This window comes from Salvia hispanica, chromosome 4, assembly GCF_023119035.1.
Source record: "Salvia hispanica cultivar TCC Black 2014 chromosome 4, UniMelb_Shisp_WGS_1.0, whole genome shotgun sequence".
Taxonomy (NCBI): Eukaryota; Viridiplantae; Streptophyta; class Magnoliopsida; order Lamiales; family Lamiaceae; genus Salvia; species Salvia hispanica.
Window position 1 is genome coordinate 4,793,673 of NC_062968.1, and position 17,440 is coordinate 4,811,112.

The window sequence follows — 17,440 nt, forward strand, 5'->3', positions numbered from 1 at the left end:
GAAGGCCAATATGAGTATTCGAATTACTTTTCTAATCATATTTAACATGAGTATTAACAAATATATTCATGACATTTTTAAAAAGAGGATGGGTAATAATTTCGTGGTCACTAACCTTAATCAATCTATTAATTATCAAAGAACTATCTTACTATTAGTTAAGTTGTCGGCGTACTTCTTATTGATCAAGTGATTCATGTTATAAGGATTTCGAATTTGAGAAATGAGCATATAATATAGGACCATGCCATTCACATATTTTCAAATGCTTTATTTGCACAATCAACAGGATAGAAGTGGTCCATTATATTTACGTAGTGATATGTAAATATGAAACTACCTAACCTCTTATCGTTTTTTTGTCCGAGTCTCTGACTGGTAGGTGCGTAAAATTCATAAATCAGTATTCCCTCCATTTCATATTTAATTTTGTTTATTTTACAATTTTAGATAGTTTTAAGTCATTTCTATTTGTGGTAAAAGGTAGTAACTATTTTCGTTATTTTATTTTCTCTTTATCTCTCTAACTTTATTCACTATTTACTTCACTTAACACACTATTCTTAATTTCTATACTGAAAAGAAATGCCTCAATTAATAAAGAACGAATGTATTTGATGTTGCATAAAATAAACGAGTCCACACTCCATGGAGAGTGGAAACCAATCCCAAAAGAGCAATGTGTAGCATATTCATAGATGCTATCCTTATCAAATGGAATCATAGCCAATACCAAAAATAAGAATAAAAACATAATGAATGTAGAGGTGTATTGAATAGAGGTAGTAGTAATTAATTGGGTGGTGCCTGCCAAAGGCAAAAGCCCATTCCAATACAATCAAGTTCCCAGGCCTCTCCTCTTCCAATAATAACAGATTCTTTCTCCTACTCAAATCAACTCCTCCTTCACTACAATCAGCTCCGCCGTGTATTCATGCCCTAGGACTCGCAGCAAACCAGATACTTTCCCTACAAATCGTATCTCGTAAAGGTAACTCTCTCGATTCACCTCTACATAATTTCATACCGCCAATTTTTTAAACATTATTTAAAATATTACTTGAATTACAACCTTCTTTTGCATCATATCTTCTTATGCGCTATATAATTTGTGTTGATTGGCGTCTGATATCTGTTCGATTATATTCCTAGTTTATTTTTGCTCACATTTCTCTAGTGTTGCTTCCAACGGTGGAATCTGATGGTGTGATGTGATGTGAAATATATATGTTCCGAAATTCTTTTATTATTGTCTCTGGATGGATAATGATAGTCTGGTTATGAAGTAGTATGAATTATAAGTATGTCTGGCTAAATTTTACTTTGATATTTAATTTATTGTTCAGTGCTCTGTTTGGCTTGGTTTGGATGATGGAACTTGAGTTGTGTGAGGGTTGGGTTGCTTATTGGATTTAGAATTTTTGTAGCCACTACTACCTCTTCCAGTTGAGACTCTCTAAACAAGAAAAACTCTGTTTTCATCTCTCAATTCCGTACGTCGAAGAATGTTATTTCTTACAATTTCTGACTTTCTAAAAGGGATTTATTTGTATGCCTTCACCTTATTGTATTCAGTTTCAGTTTTCGGAGTCATCATTGTCAAGATCTTGTATATTTTGTTGAAGCGCATATTCTGCGTCTTATGCTGATATTGTTGTATAATAGTTACAATGCATTTAGTCTTAACTTATTGTATTGTAAAGTTTAAGTATAATGATATGGAAATCACAGTTCTCATGTATTACAAACAAGCTGCTATCATGGTCCTACTTTAGCACAGAAGTAGCTATTCTCTTGCACTCTTTTTCATGTTTTATAGCTTGACTTTTATCAAACCATTGTGATTGTTTCCTATGCATTTTTTACGTTGAAGTAGGATGGCGGTTTCACTTCATTGCATGCTACGTTTATGTTGTATTTTTTTTGTAGAGAACACGCATTCTAAATACCTCAAATTTTGGAGTCCGGTTTTAAACACAGTTCGGTGCATAGGACTTTAAACTTCAAATTTTGGGTGGGTTTGAACTTTGTTTTTACCACAAAGCCATTGGCTAGACATTGTATGCATCTTCATAGTATAATTTACCTGGCATGTCAATTGTGGAATGTGGTCATTTAAAATGACAAGTTACATGGATTTCACGCTTCTGCTGTATGTTACATAATTCTAAGCTTTACCAACTCATGGTTCTAAGTCTTCATCGTGTTGGAGCTATTTTGATCAGAGGTATACTGATTTATCCCCAGATCACGATTTTTCACCTGATGATTACTTCTGTAGAAATTCTTGGTAACTATATTCATTTATGGGATGATTGACTTATGAAACTTGCCTGTATTTAGATGGATCCACAAAGTTCCTTCGAAGGGCATATCGTTGAGATTTGTACTGATGCACCAGCTACAGATAGGGTCTCTGGCGGAAGCAAGGGTTGTGAAGGTGCAGCATGTGGATTCTCTGATGCCAAGACGAGCTCTAAGGATGCACAAGAACGTTCTGCCTCGATGAGGAAACTTTTGATTGCAGTTGTTTTGTGCGTCATCTTTATGAGTGTGGAAGTTGCTGGGGGTATCAAAGCCAATAGTCTAGCAATACTGACTGACGCAGCTCATTTGTTATCAGATGTTGCTTCCTTTGCTATCTCTTTGTTTTCATTGTGGGCTGCAGGATGGGAGGCTAACCCACGCCAGTCATATGGATTTTTTAGGATAGAGATACTGGGTGCACTCGTCTCAATTCAATTGATATGGCTTCTCACTGGGATCCTTGTTTATGAAGCTATTGTGCGGCTCATAGAAGAGACGGGAGAAGTTCAAGGTTTTTTGATGTTTCTGGTGTCTGCTTTCGGACTGCTTGTGAATATTATCATGGCCGTCCTACTGGGTCATGATCATGGACATGGGCATGGACATTCCCATGATCATGGCCATGGCCATGGACACGATCACGAGCATGGTCCAGGCCATGACCATCATGGACACGAGGATCATGATCATGGTTCTGGGGATGACCACACACATAGCAATGGGGTTACAGTCACCAGGTATGATTGTTCAACACAAGGGCATCACAGACACGATGAACATCATCATGCACAAGGTGAGGATATTAGCGAGCCTTTGCTTATAAAATTAAGCGATGACAACAATAAGGTGGAAGATGGACAGAAAACGAAGAAGCCACGAAATATAAACATTCAGGGTGCTTACCTTCATGTGCTTGGAGATTCCATACAGAGTGTTGGTGTCATGATTGGTGGAGCTATTATCTGGTACAAACCTGAGTGGAAAATTATTGATCTTATCTGTACACTCATTTTCTCAGTAATTGTGTTGGGAACCACAATTAGGATGCTCCGGAATATTCTTGAGGTCCTCATGGAGAGCACTCCACGAGAGATCGATGCCACAAGGCTTGAGAATGGTCTTTGTGAGATGGATGAGGTTGTTGCAATTCATGAATTGCATATCTGGGCAATTACTGTGGGGAAAGTTTTATTAGCTTGCCATGTCAAAGTTAAACCTGAAGCCGATGCTGACATGGTTCTGGACAAAGTCATTGACTACATCAAGCGGGAATACAACATAAGTCATGTGACAATTCAGATAGAACGAGAGCAGGCCCTGTGATTCAGTCATCGGTTTGTCTTGTTGAAACAGCGTAGTTCCTGAAAAGTATTCATGTTATGGATCATTATCCATTTTCATTTTATCTCTGTAGCTTTGTTCTTCATATAGCCTCTTCACATGATTTGCTTTTCCCACAGTTTTATTCATTGAGGGAAGCATCTATGTTAACAAGCATATTTGTTGAGATGGTGACACTCGAACGTGAAACACCCTTCGTTTGCATTGGTCGGCTGGTTGGCTATGGTGTGCCACCCGCATACCTGGCCAGGTGGCACTCTGTTGCCTCCTTGGCCCAAGCTCTCGGCTTTGAGTCACAGCATTTGTCTTGCTCGCGTCCTTCGTCCTTGGGCCCAATCGATCCACAATCATCGAGAGTTTTTGCACTCGGCGTTGAGTACTTGGGTTCGCATCAGCCTTTTTCCTCTTTTGAAGGATTTTGTCTTCAAATTATGATCATGTGCAGTTGTGCACCTACCCAATGTAAAACCATTATTCGTCCAATTAACTATGGAACTTTATTAATTAGATTTAAGAAAAACCTTACCATATCTAAGATCCGAATATTCTATAAGTATTTGCCATTCTTTATTATTGTATCGCTTAACCGAAGTCTCGTCTCCACCTTCTCCAGCTCACAAAAACACGTTAACAACCAAATAATATAAGTCTTGGAAAATATTAACCGATGGTTTGTTATATATGAACATCAAATTATTAAAGAAAATATAGTAAAATCTATGGTTCGTGAGAAGTGGAGAACCCATTATAAATATTTATGCCGAATTGAGTTGACTACCAGTCCCCTTTTCTATATAAACCCCTCTAACTAACCTATTACAGCATCAAACGCGTGCTATTTCTTTTGGTTTTCGCAATTTCATTTCAATTTCTAGTCTCCTATCTTCTAATCCAGGTACGCTTACCTTTTCCTTTTCAGTTCATTTTCCTTCTCGGAATTTATGCTTCCGTGTTTGTGTCCCTATTTACTTCGCCGATCTTCGTGTACATCGTCCATATAGATTTGTTACATTGATTTTCCGTCAGCTCTGTGATTTGCGATCTCTTTATGAATCGATTTTGTTTCTCTTGTTCGTTTGCTTACACGCATCGGATCTGTACCGAAAGAAAGATGTTTCCCGCTCTGATATATTTTTTCGAATTTATGCTTACGATGTGTGATTAATTGATGTATTTCAAGCCGTGATGCTACCGTTTATTCTTATTTGATGATGTTATAGTAGATATAGTTTGGGAGATTTCTGTTGTGTGAAATGAGTATTAGTTCAAAGGTGGTTCATATCTCATTTCTTGCTTTGATCCAGTAAAATATGAGCAACCAAACTGGAACCGAGTACTCAGTTAAAAAGAAGCCAACTCCAAAGTTGAATGAGAGGATCCTCTCGTCTTTGTCACGGAGATCAGTTGCTGCTCACCCCTGGCATGATCTTGAGATTGGTAATTGAATAATTTGGACTATTTTCGTTGATAGCTCTTTACGATGATGGCGCAAAATTGTGATTAACCTCATGTTTGCATTATTTTGCAGGACCTGGAGCACCAGAAATTATTAATGTTGTATGTAATCTTTATCCTTGTTGAGAAGTAGTATGATATATAGTTCAATCTCAAAACCATGTCTCTTATCATTTCAAATACTGGAGTATGAGATTAATTGTTCAGCTGCATCTTGGGCACTACAGATGTTCTTGTAGTTGTTGGAGACTTTGAGTCCATCAGTTTGAAACATTGCATATATCTGTATCTATATATGTGACAAATTCATAGTTTTGAGAGTTTATATTTCCAAATATGTTTGCATATCCAATGTTTCAAAGCTAATCACATAATGCTTTGCTTAATTACCATAATATAAGCCTCATGTACTTGTTAACAGAAGGTGGAAAATTTGTGAAGCTTTTGATGCTCAAGAAATCTTCTATTTTTCTATCATTGTTGGCTAAAGAAGCCTTTCCATTTTGGAGTTCTTTACTTGCTTGGGAAATTGAGTTACTTGAGTATTTCAGGTGATTGAGATTCCAAAAGGAAGTAAAGTGAAATATGAGCTTGACAAGAAAACTGGTCTCATCAAGGTATGACTATGATATATTCTTTGTGGAACTAGTACATAGTATGATTTTGTTATCGGAACATTAATGTTACCCAGACCATTCGTGCACCAATAAAGTGTTAATTTATTGTTTCAATCATTACCCTGCAGGTTGATCGTATATTGTATTCATCGGTAGTCTATCCTCATAATTACGGTTTCATTCCTCGAACTCTATGTGAAGACAATGACCCTATGGATGTCTTAGTCATTATGCAGGTAAACAATTTTATCAAGTTACCAAATTGTAGGAGTGTGTTTGCTTTTAGTGATAGCTTAGATAGATAAAAGAAGTTACGCTAATCTGAATAATTTTGAGATTTTTTTTATCGTGTCATCCCTTAAATTCTTAATCCTATATATTTCTACGGAACCTTCGTCTCAAAGTTAATAACCCTATCAGGATTACCAATCTTGCTACATGAATCTGTGTGACTGTTCCGACCTATTAGTAATAGTTCTCCTTTGCAGGAACCTGTAGTTCCTGGTTGTTTCCTGCGAGCCCGGGCCATAGGCCTTATGCCTATGATTGATCAGGTAATCAACAGAAAGAAATGCATTGTTTCTATTTATCACAAAATGTACACTGCTAAATTTCTTTATCTGGATAGGGAGAGAAAGATGATAAGATCATTGCAGTATGTGCTGACGACCCTGAGTATCGCCACTACACCGACATCAGCCAGCTCCCACCTCACCGTCTTGCTGAAATCAGACGCTTCTTTGAAGACTGTATCCTTTCTATATGTTTGCAGTTTCATTTTTTCTACTTAAGATTATTTCTGCGTATCGAGTGCAATTTCTTAATTAGTAATTAGATAAGAAGAATGAGAACAAGGAGGTAGCAGTTGATGAGTTTTTGCCTTCAGATACTGCTGTAGAAGCCATCCAGCACTCCATGTAAGTTTTTGCATATTGTAGACATTCAAATATTCATCTTTGTAATTAGGAAGTAGTAGCTTCATAATTTCCATCCCTTAAAATCTGTTTGTGCTGACTGTGTAGGGACCTCTACGCCGAATACATCATGCAAACCTTGAGGAACTGAATGAATTCAAAAGAGAGATACACAACTTTTTTATTGTTGTAGTTTTGTGGTGTTGTGTTGTTTTTTTGGGTGATTATATTTGTTACACTCCAAGGGAACTGTAGCTTAGCTCAACCACCAGTTTATTTTCATGCTTTGTTCCTTAAAACAAATAAGTTGTGTAATTCTCATCGCGTATTTTACTATTCTCTTTATAAAATACTCATTTGAACACCATTATTGTGAAGATTTATATTAACTTTTGCTACACAACTGGGAAAAATGTTACATTTACTGGAGTAGTATCTATACCTACTTCAAATCATTTTTAGGATTTATGGTTGGAGTACTTTCAACTTCACTGCATATATATTCCTGTTCAGGACAAAATTGAGTTATATGCAAATTAATAAGAAAAAACTTTTAAGCAGTCACTTTAGAATAAATGGGAACATAAGAATAACCATAAGCATTGTTTGGATAAGCAATAGTGCAAAATTAGGTAGCATAAACAGCTTGTGCCATTCATTGTTATTCGATTCCAAAAAGCACTGGATACAACTTAAAGCTGAAGAAATTGAAAGGTATATGGAAAATGATGAAAAGGAGTACAAGTCTAAAAACAATCATTCTCGGACAATGCAATGGCTTTCATTAAGGTAATATCCAATAGAAGTAAAGTAAAATAAAATGTTGAGACTCAATGGCGTTGGTTAAACAAGGCTTTGCCAATGATACCAGTGGCCTCCATGTAACGATCTATGCACCTGGAGATGCAACTGCTCTCACTCCCACTCAGGCTACTGCCAGGTTTTGTGATACACTTGTCAAAGCACTTTCCTCGAACAGTCTACATGGAAATTACACAAGAAGTTATACTGAGAACACGAAAGCAAATGCACATGAGTCACACGAGGGTGTAGTTTGCTATGAAGAGTTTTCATTTTAGTTTATCTTAAGTTTGTAGTTGTACTTTCATTAGTTTGTTAAGACTGAGTTAGTGTATAACTCGATTTCCTCTCCAGATTAGATTTATCATTATGTTATCTTTTTCAAATAGGACTAAGACTTGTGCCTATAAATAGGCCTTAGTTTCAGAATTTGTAACCAGGTTTTGGTATCAGAGCAAGACGGAAACCTTTGTCTGGTTCATATCTTCCGATCCAGTTAACATAGTTCATCCGTGAATATCCTTAATGGGTAATTGTATCAGAAATAGATGTCCTCAATGAATCTTTAAGCTATCAATGATGATGGTTCAAACTGAAACACCAAAGCAGTATCAAGTAGATACCTGGACTAGTCTGCTGAGTCCATCTAAAAGGACCTTATCCTTGTTCGAAGGTCGCCTTTAACATGGTAAGACATCATTTTAAAGGTTGTGCTAATTGCTAAATGGACTAATATAATCAAGGCCTTCTCTTTTTACATTAGCAGAAACTAAGTTCTCTTCCATTCATCCAAAGACAACTTAGGCTTAGGGTAAAAACAAAGAATATCTAAGAAACACATCAAAACATTCACCCACCTGAAACAAACTAGATATGCCAAGAAATTGCATTTATTTCTGTCAATTGATTGATTGACCGAAATACAAATATTTACATATAGTATATTTCAAGCTATAAAGAAATCACAGGTTAAAGCCAATCAGGTATGTCTAACCAAACTCCTGACCAAACATATATGTTTGGCAGCCTAAAAAGGTGCAATCAAAGGTTTAACAAAATTCATACAACAAATTATGAACAAACATGTGAGACACATTAATAACCACATGCTTAAACACAAAATCAAACATGAAAATGCAGCCCCTCTTTTATCATTATCTGTTATCTCTGAAAGGACACATTAGGCACATTAAGTGGAATTATTCATCAGCAAAAAAAGGAATAAATTAAAAATTCCACACTATGAGTAGGCGAATTTCAATTGCATTATTCCAATCTGAAAAAGAGCCCCTTCAAATCCTCAGTACAAACTCAGCAATTACCAACATACTAATCGAAATTGAATCCCCGAAAGTTTACGAATGAAGAGCGAACAATTGAATGGATAATTCAGGAATATTAAGAGACAATAGAAGAAGGAATAAAATTTGGTAACAGAGAGATACCTCGAGAAATTCTTCGGCATAAGCCTGCTCAAGCTGAGTCCTAAGCTGAGCCATGATGTCATCCGTTGATAATTGTGGAGATGATCCGCTTGAAGGCGACGAGAACGAATCCATTGATTTCAATTTTGCTGCCTACACTCTCCTCTTCTAACTAAACCCTAACTCAAAACCCTTATTAGGCCCCCTCATCATTTCCTGTTTCTATTCGTCCTCATTTTATATTTCCCTATTTTCAATAATTTAGGATATAATTTTGTTAATAATTATTTTATTAGTGTTTCTTCTTAGTTAGAAATTAGAATTGATTATCTCATATTAAAATTTTACTCCTACATAAGTACTTCTTGTATTAAATTTCAAAATAATATTTTATTATCACAAATTTCAAATTGTTACATTATTTTGGTAGCAGCACATAATAATTATGTATACCAATCATTTGAAAATTATACAGAAATTTCAAATTTTACTCATTTTAGCTAATCATTTTATTTTAGGATTGATTAATTTACTTCAATGTACCATTAAATTTCCCATAGTACCATTATGAATAATGAATAGATTTTGGAACTAATTATGAAAAAAACTAATTAAGAACATAGAAAAGTTTAAATCAAAAACAGTACTCCATTAATGTGATTAATTTATATGAATAGTGAAAGTAAAATACTCCTATAACAATAAAATCTTGTCGAGAAAAAACTCACACTAAAAATTGATTATTTAATCACACTGTCTTTATTCAGTATATAGAGTATGATGATAATGGGCCGCTTGTGATCCGCTTTACATTGGGCTTGGCCTTTTACTGTGGGGCCAGCCCATCATCAACGGCAAGTATGACAGGATCGGTATGGTTTCACTCTAATTGAATAATTCTCTATATATCGAGCTCATTTTCAATTAAGATTGCTGACAAAATTAATTAAATTTTAAATGTTATTTAAATAATAAATTTAATGATTTAATTTTAACAAGGATGTATGTACCATGCATCTGGATACACTAGATCCTGTTTGATTTCGTCTTTTAATTATTTTCCAAATTCTTCCTTCTAATCACATCACACACACATGTTCTCCTTAGCTTCCATTATGATTTTGGGATAAAAGAAAAATAAATAGATAAGGAAAGTTGTCTCTATACAGGTAGTATTAAACTTATCTCTATAAATAGCGTATAAAGGGGCTTGAATTTTAAATAGGCTGAAAATGATGTGAATCCCCCAATACGTGAAATCCATCATGATCAATAAAATAGTAGATGAAACTGAAATATCAAGGATTCAGAAACTTCCTTGTCATATATAATCGTCCCAAACAAATTTAATGAATTTATTGCATGGGTCTTCACATATTTCGATCCAATCAATCCAAATAAAAGCTTCAAACACGCAAATTAAAGACTAAGCATGCACCAAGATCAAGAATTGCTCAATCAACCAAATTAATATGATAACTACATTGAAAGTGGATTTATCAAATCAAAAGAACATATTCCATCCAACCACGTGTACACAAAAATATGAATGAAACAAAGATCAAAATAAAATACTATTATCATCAAATATTGCATATCTGTGTTAATCTATAATTCAAGTACTATTGCTATTGTGTGTGTGTGTGTGTGAGAGAGAGAGGATATGAATTATGATATGATGAGATTTGGAGGCATTGAGAGAGAGTGGTCCATCGCCTACGAAGGCTAGCATCAAATTGCATCGGCCTGCCAGTTGCAGCTCTGCCCATTACATTTCTAAGTTATCTTCAACACTTTTTTGCATCCTAAATTAATATACAAAACTTACGCTTCAAATGAAATATAATTATGTAACTATATAGTACTATATCATATCATGATATACATTTCAATTATGGTACTTCTCTCATCCTCGTAATTAGGGTTTTATACTTGGCCATTCATTCCACTACTCGATTGATCTCACAAACAATATTGGTCTACAAAGATTGATAACTTGAAACTATTAAGATACTTATTATTTTACATAAAGTTGAATTAAAGTTTAGATGATCCAATTTTGTAAATATGAGCAATGTTGAAAGATGCAACCCTGCGTATTGTTTATTTGGCCAAGTATCCTTGAAATTTTTTGCTTTCAAAACTATTAGTTTAAATGGTCATGTATCATCATAGCTCATTTCTCCATATGTTGAATCCTCAAGTAGTAAGGTTCAATTGCAAATTCGAGCATCTAAACTACAAATAATTTAATTTGGCAAGAAATACTTTTGGAAAAAGGTTCTATAGTCGGTGACAACCCCAAAGATTCTTTATGCATTTAATTACTACTTTTCTTACAGTGGCACATTAAGTTGTGAAGAAAAATCAACTTACATGTTGATTTATTTATTTTTCCAGCACAATTTTATGAAAGAAGCCGACCAAATTGGACCATAATATCCTCTTATAGTTACGGATGATATAAGTATAACTAAATAAATAAATGCGACTACAGAACATTGTCGATAAAATCATCTTTGAGATTTTTTTTCCAGGTCCTGACATGGGTTAGTTTAAACAAATTAGTATAATACCAATAATTTTGTCAAAATACTCTTGTTACTTTGGCATAAACATATGTAGAATACTTTGATAAACAAATTATATACTGTATGATTTTATAATAGTATTTCTTTAAGTTTTCATATTCTTGCATTCTCGAACTGCAAAAATACTTTTTAAGGAAAAATTGTCATGAAATGAATAGTTAAGAAAACAATGAATATACCATTTATTTTTTTATTCACAAATCTTTGAACACCTTTATATTAATACACACATTTATGAGACACGATGTTTATTGATTAATTTATAAATTAAAAAAATTCTAATTGACAGAGGCTTCCCAGTAGTAATAATTATAGAGGTTGAATTGTATTGTCGGTAACAAATAAAAATTTCAAATTAATTTCGTAGGACACCTTTGTTTTTTATGTTCTCCAATCATATTTTCTGAAATCTATTTTTTAAGGTCACTTCCACCTCATCCACGAGTAATTAATTAATTAGGCATTACGTACACTAATGAGTCAAATACGCATGTGTTAATCAAATTAATTAATTGTGATAGGACAAAACAAAATGGGCTGGAACTTGATGCATGGCTCAATGCAAGTTAACGACGACTAATTAATCTTGAAATTAGGTTTCATCACTATTTAATAATTACATTAATCACTTGGTAAAAGTGATTAACATTTACACAGTGATTAGTTTGATAAATGCGTGCGTCACGGTGGTCAGGTTTGATGACGACGGAGGCATCTTAGTTAGAATTGTTAATTATAACTAATTGTTTCTTAATTACTTTAAATAAACAAGTGCAATTATAGAAAGGGCCATTGGGTGACGTGTCGACAACTCTATTAGGGTTTGAGCTTGCCTTTGTTTCTAGCGTTTGTCGTTTCCCTTTTTGAGAAGGTGTTCATCAATGGCGGTGCACTGAGTAGGTACATTTATTTTTATAGAATGAATTAACATAGAAAATACTCCATAAATTTAATTAGATGAGGTTTGAGTCACTAGTATCGTGAGTTGTGACTGCCTTCTAACTGAAAAATACTGGTATGAGATTCTTGACATGATGCTTGCTGTTTCAATCAATGATTGGTTAGTAACAATATTAAAGCAACTCAAATTAACCTTAATCTTTTGAAGATTCTAAGAGCATCGTAGTTGAATATTTCAGATGAAGAAATTTAATAATACTATTATTTATATGTCCTATGTACATATGTTTGCCTGTCGATTCTTGTACTAATAATATCTGACTAATATACTGATATTAAATGAAAGTTGTCCTGATATTGATAGACTTCAATTATCTTTGTATATGGAGTATATCAATATGTATACCTAGGGGAGTGTTATATTGCTAACTCAATGCTTAATTGCTAACTATAACTCAATAATAGCCATTAGATATTCAAACTAAAGGCCTAGATTATTAACCATAAAATATCAATACGATCAACAAAAAATGTCAATAAAGCTGTAGGATTAATTCCAATAAAAATCAATAGGGGTATTAATGTCAAGTTAGTTATAACTAACTTTTAAAAGAAATCCCAAAACTTTAAATTCATATAACATATATCAAATTAAAGATAATTTTATAAGGATTCCAACGATATACTACATGCATATGTTCCGACCTCAAAATTTGAAAAAAAAAATCTAGAATTTTTCGTACACATACTAATGTCAATACAACTAAGATAATATGTCAATATAAAGCATATATAATGTCAATCCTAAATTTGTGTTGACATTATCAAAGCATTGTGTTGATATTTTCGAAACACTATATTGACATTTTCATCCAAAATCCTAATTTGGCGTTTTTTTTTTAATTTTTTTCGATTTAATTAATAAAACCAAAAATTACACGTGGCAAATTGTAGACCACACGTTTTTTAAAATCATGTGGCCTTAAATTAGTTGTAGTTAGCAATTAAATGATGAGTTAGCAATTGATCACTCCCCTGTATACCTATATCAGTATACTACTACCTTGACTATATTTAATTGTAGGGATAACACTTTCAAAAAGTTGAGTTTTTCCTACGAACTTTGAAATTGACAAATAATATCATGAACTTTACCCCGAGTTTGTTATTTCCCACCAATAAAAAAATTCCGGCTTATAATATCATGATATGGATTTTTTTCAAAATTTCTCGACAACAACTTTGAGAGTTTCAAGATTTTCAAAATTTGAGAATAGTCTTTCTTGAAGCACACCTTCCAAATTTGTTCTTCAATCTATTAATATGGACGAAATTTTTTCACTGGTGGGAATAACAAATTTAGGATAAAGTTTGTGATATTATTTGTCAATTTCAAAGTTCATGGGTGAAATGAGAGAGAGAGAGATGACTAAGTGTGTGTTGCTGTGTAAATTTGAACTTCCTAGATCCAGAGAATCCACTAGACACTGGGTCTAGGAACTCAGAGAATCCTCGAGTTACCTGTCGTTGGGCACACAATCACTTCCTTCTCCTTTCAAAATCCTCAACCCGCTATGCTAAAAGATTAGTACATGGAAGCAGGGATCGAATCCACAGAGACGGATGTGTAAGTAAACATGTTAAAAGACCTGGAAACTATTTTTGGCTGCTGCCACGCAATTTTCGGGGTTAAGATTTAATTCTTAGACTTGAGAAATGAAATGCTCTATCCTAACAGCTGGACCTAGGCAAGGATAACATAACATGCATAATGATAACCAGACGTGCTTGAATTGACTACTGGACCTACGACTTCCTAAAACGAACCTAGACGGAGGAAAAACAGAGCGTGGGGACCATTTCCCAAAACAGCATGGTACGACAGAAAAATTGCAGATTAACTAACTAAAGATTTAACTAACAACAACATCATCTTCTCTAAACTTTGATCACGAAATAAGAAAACAAACACTTAAAAAAATAAAACACATGGCATGAACATTCAAACTTTAAACATTTCCCCCAAAGCTTAAGGTCGTCAAATAGTCTACATCTAAACCCTCTTTTCCCCTTCATCCCCCATGGTTTTGTTTCAGATAGCCATACTTTGTTGTTGATTGCCAATCCTCATTCCTCACGGGGATGTGGATCGATCCTCTTAGTTATTTCCCCACGGATGCCTTGGGTTATGAGAATTCCTCCTTCTATCCTCCTTTCATACTCTCTCTCTCTCTCTCTCTCTCTCTCTCTCTCTTCTCCTGGACTTCGTCCAGCTTATAACTCCAAATATATATTTTTATTTTTTCCTCTGGGCCCCCCCAAATTCCTCATTTTAATTTTTTCCTTTTTTTTTTCCTTTTCCCTATTTTTTTCCTTTCTTAATTTTTCCCAAGCATCTGGCGCCCTTTTTTTATGTTGCCGAATGTTAAGGCTTTTAACTCGCTTATGTAGTGGTGTTTCACAACTAGGACTAAGCATTTTTCGTTTTCTTTCCCCCCACCCAAGGGTTTTAAAGGAAAAGGTCTAAAGTTTATATCATATTCTCAATTACCTTCTAAAGGGAAACTTGCCTTATTATTTCACATGTTCAAACTAAACAAAAATCCCAAAAAAACTAACCCCCGACCTGCCCTTTTCATCTAAAAACAAACGCCCAAACCCCTTTTACCCCCACTTTTTCTCAAACTATCCCAGGAAGAGGAAATAAGGGGTTTGCCCCAATCAAAAAAAAAAACAAAAACAATATAATAAAAAACCGAAAACCCCCTTTGGAACGGGTAAGATAACATCTTTTAATTTACACATAAACTTTACATTTGACAGAATTAGGGTAAGTGGGAGAAAACAAATAAGGAAAAACAACATGCTTTCATAAATAAAAACTTCTCCACTTAGCCAAGTGGGCTAAGTGGGAAAACTAAAACAATACACATCTCGGGAGATAAAACATAAACATATAAAAAAAAAATGCTTTAAAAAAAAATAAAATTTACTTGGTCAAGGGGGGTATCATCGAGTCTAGCCCCTTGGGGGGCGGGATGGTACTTTGGGGGGTTCAATTTCAAATTTTTTCAGGGGGCCGGGGCCCCCCTTCGCATCACGGGGTCTTAGCGGGGCTTTTCAGGGACGGGGAAAGGGGGAGTGCATGAGGGGCTACCCGGCGAACGGGGGGGAGAGTTTTGGGATGAGCATCCCCAGGGTTCCCCACCCTTTCTTGGGGCCGAGGCACGGGGGGGGGAGAACCTCCTCCAACCACTCCCATTTCTTCATGATTAAAAATTCGCCCCCCATCATTTTGGGAAGATGACCTTTGGGAACATCCCCCCGTTTCCTGCCGCTCCTTTTTGCTCCCCCCGCTCCTCTTTCTCAAACCCTCTCTTTCGCCCCTCTTCCCGTCGGGATCCATTTCCCCCCGGTCCGGTTTGTTTTCCCCCTCCACACCCCCTACATGTAGAAGCTCCCGGATTTAGCCAACTTGCCCACTGCACTCCTGTCTTTATATGTTTGGGCTCGCTTGGGGTCATCAAATTTCGCCATGGACGTCACCAGTTTATTCGTGACCCAGATCTCTGTCCGCTCATAATTTGACACCTCTTCTTCCTTAGATTCTTCCTCTGACTCGTGCGCCACTGCCGGACTGCCAGGTCCAGGGAATTTAGTTGGTGCACGGGGCGACGTCAGTGCTTCCTCCCTGACTGAAGAGATTCAATGCGACTTCCCGGGCTTAGGAGTGGCCACCTTCTTGCCCTTTCTTTTGCGCTCCATAGCCACGCGACGCTCTTCCGCAGTGTCCACCTCTTCTTCTGACCCAGGCATCTCTTCTTCCTGCACACTCCTTGGACTGGTTGCCATCATCTACTTCATCCAGCACGCTCCTTCGCGCCATCCTTCTTGACTCCCTTAGATTCACAGGCGAGTCTTCTGGCACATCTTCCTGATCCACAATCTTAAGCGGCCCTTCCTCCCTGGGCTCTCGTTCTTCAGCAATAACGAGGACCTCATACCCTCCAGACTTTTTAGGGATTTCTCCCTCAGCAAACATGATCGGGGTTTCCCCCTTAGATGGTTTCAGAGTCTCTTCCTCAGATTTTTCGGGGATTTCTCCCTCAACAAACACGGTCGGGGTTGCCCCCTCAGATTCAAACGGGGTTCCCCTCTTAACATACAGACTTGGGGTTTCCCCCTCAGTAGATTTCAAAACAGGGTTTTTTCCCCCAACAAACGTCTCCGCAGAAACATTACCTTCCCTTGCGGCCTCATTCCCCAAATCGTCCACCTCCATTCTGTCAAGCTCGTCCGCAAAACCGCTAATGCCCTCCTGTTCCTCCTCAAGTCCGCCAACCCCTTCTTGTCCTCCGATGTTTGGGCTCGGCCCAGATTTTGCATGTGGTCGATCTTGGGTTCGGGCTCCCTCTGAGTGTGGAATCGGTAGTTGGGCTGTCGATTCGTCAGGAATTTTTGGCGGTTGCGGCGCTATGGCTGTGGTTCCGACAGATCTTGTTAGGATTGGTATACTGAAAAGCATATTTTGAGCATGTTGCACGGATAGAATTGCTTGTATACAATAAATTTTACAATCCACTTTTAAGCCAAGGCGAGAAGAAGTAATTTTATCGCATTGATGTTTGCTTGTGCATTTATAAGATGTTTCTCAAACATTTAAATGTATAAGAAGGAAACAAGTCTAATTTTTATACATAGTAGACTGGTCGTGAACGATGTTCACAGAAGGTGACACAGTCGGTCCTTTGTAGAAGAGAAATAGAATTTCACAACCTAGATAGGCTTTAGCTACCTATCGTGAAAGGTTGCGAATGTCAGCCCGCATGTTTCCGGTGTTAAAGATTTCACAGGATCCAAGAATCCTGATAGGTCTTGATTGGTAGTGGTGATCAATGTCTAGAGGTGCTAGTATTGTTATTGCAATGAATCGTGTGTGGGTGAGTCCAGTTTGATAATATCCTCAAGAGGTGTTCGAAAAAAGGTTTTATTATTCAGAAACTCCCAGCCGGTTGAAATTTATTTCAGAATAATAAATAAAGATTTTGAACTAGACAACTCTTGGAAAAAGATATTAATTAATTAAAGTC

General features: G+C 36.1%; 3 protein-coding genes across 5 annotated transcripts; 2 read left to right on the forward strand and 1 right to left on the reverse strand.

Moving 5' to 3' along the window:
- Positions 1 to 762: 762 nt before the first annotated feature.
- Positions 763 to 4,201, forward strand: LOC125218348 (metal tolerance protein 1-like). 2 transcript variants are annotated; one of them, XM_048120000.1, is made up of 3 exons: positions 763 to 991; positions 2,344 to 3,675; positions 3,768 to 4,201. In XM_048120000.1, the coding sequence occupies exon 2, from the start codon at positions 2,344 to 2,346 to the stop codon at positions 3,628 to 3,630; it is 1,287 nt and encodes a 428-aa protein (XP_047975957.1). In that variant the 5' UTR covers positions 763 to 991; the 3' UTR covers positions 3,631 to 3,675; positions 3,768 to 4,201. The 2 variants fall into 2 exon arrangements, with proteins under 2 accessions (XP_047975957.1, XP_047975956.1); XM_048119999.1 differs by having other exon boundaries at positions 2,344 to 4,178.
- A 185-nt stretch (positions 4,202 to 4,386) lies between these two features.
- On the forward strand, positions 4,387 to 7,001 carry LOC125218349 (soluble inorganic pyrophosphatase 1). Its single transcript, XM_048120001.1, has 9 exons — positions 4,387 to 4,543; positions 4,953 to 5,085; positions 5,177 to 5,205; positions 5,655 to 5,720; positions 5,849 to 5,956; positions 6,209 to 6,274; positions 6,349 to 6,469; positions 6,556 to 6,637; positions 6,743 to 7,001. Exons 2-9 carry the CDS (start codon positions 4,959 to 4,961, stop codon positions 6,783 to 6,785), a joined length of 642 nt encoding a protein of 213 aa, XP_047975958.1. The 5' UTR covers positions 4,387 to 4,543; positions 4,953 to 4,958; the 3' UTR covers positions 6,786 to 7,001.
- Positions 7,002 to 7,267: 266 nt separating this feature from the next.
- LOC125218350 (mitochondrial import inner membrane translocase subunit Tim13-like) lies at positions 7,268 to 9,083 on the reverse strand. 2 transcript variants are annotated; one of them, XM_048120002.1, is made up of 3 exons: positions 8,881 to 9,083; positions 8,059 to 8,113; positions 7,268 to 7,614 (listed from the first exon to the last, which is right to left on the reverse strand). In XM_048120002.1, the coding sequence occupies exons 1-3, from the start codon at positions 8,940 to 8,942 to the stop codon at positions 7,465 to 7,467; spliced, it is 267 nt and encodes an 88-aa protein (XP_047975959.1). In that variant the 5' UTR covers positions 8,943 to 9,083; the 3' UTR covers positions 7,268 to 7,464. The 2 variants fall into 2 exon arrangements, with proteins under 2 accessions (XP_047975959.1, XP_047975961.1); XM_048120004.1 differs by lacking the exon at positions 8,059 to 8,113 and having other exon boundaries at positions 8,881 to 9,079.
- Positions 9,084 to 17,440: the final 8,357 nt, after the last annotated feature.

What these genes read in the sequence shown, in the direction of transcription:
- LOC125218348 (XM_048120000.1), top strand. Translation starts at nt 2,344, where the DNA reads ATGGATCCACAAAGTTCCTTCGAAGGGCATATCGTTGAGATTTGTACT.
- LOC125218349 (XM_048120001.1), top strand. Translation starts at nt 4,959, where the DNA reads ATGAGCAACCAAACTGGAACCGAGTACTCAGTTAAAAAGAAGCCAACT. An exon ending in TTATGCCTATGATTGATCAG is followed by an intron (nt 6,275 to 6,348) that starts GTAATCAACAGA and finishes TTATCTGGATAG; the next exon opens with GGAGAGAAAGATGATAAGAT. An exon ending in CAGACGCTTCTTTGAAGACT is followed by an intron (nt 6,470 to 6,555) that starts GTATCCTTTCTA and finishes ATTAGTAATTAG; the next exon opens with ATAAGAAGAATGAGAACAAG.
- LOC125218350 (XM_048120002.1), bottom strand. Translation starts at nt 8,942, where the DNA reads ATGACATCATGGCTCAGCTTAGGACTCAGCTTGAGCAGGCTTATGCCG. An exon ending in ATGCCGAAGAATTTCTCGAG is followed by an intron (nt 8,114 to 8,880) that starts GTATCTCTCTGT and finishes ACCATGTTAAAG; the next exon opens with GCGACCTTCGAACAAGGATA. An exon ending in GACTCAGCAGACTAGTCCAG is followed by an intron (nt 7,615 to 8,058) that starts GTATCTACTTGA and finishes ATTTCCATGTAG; the next exon opens with ACTGTTCGAGGAAAGTGCTT.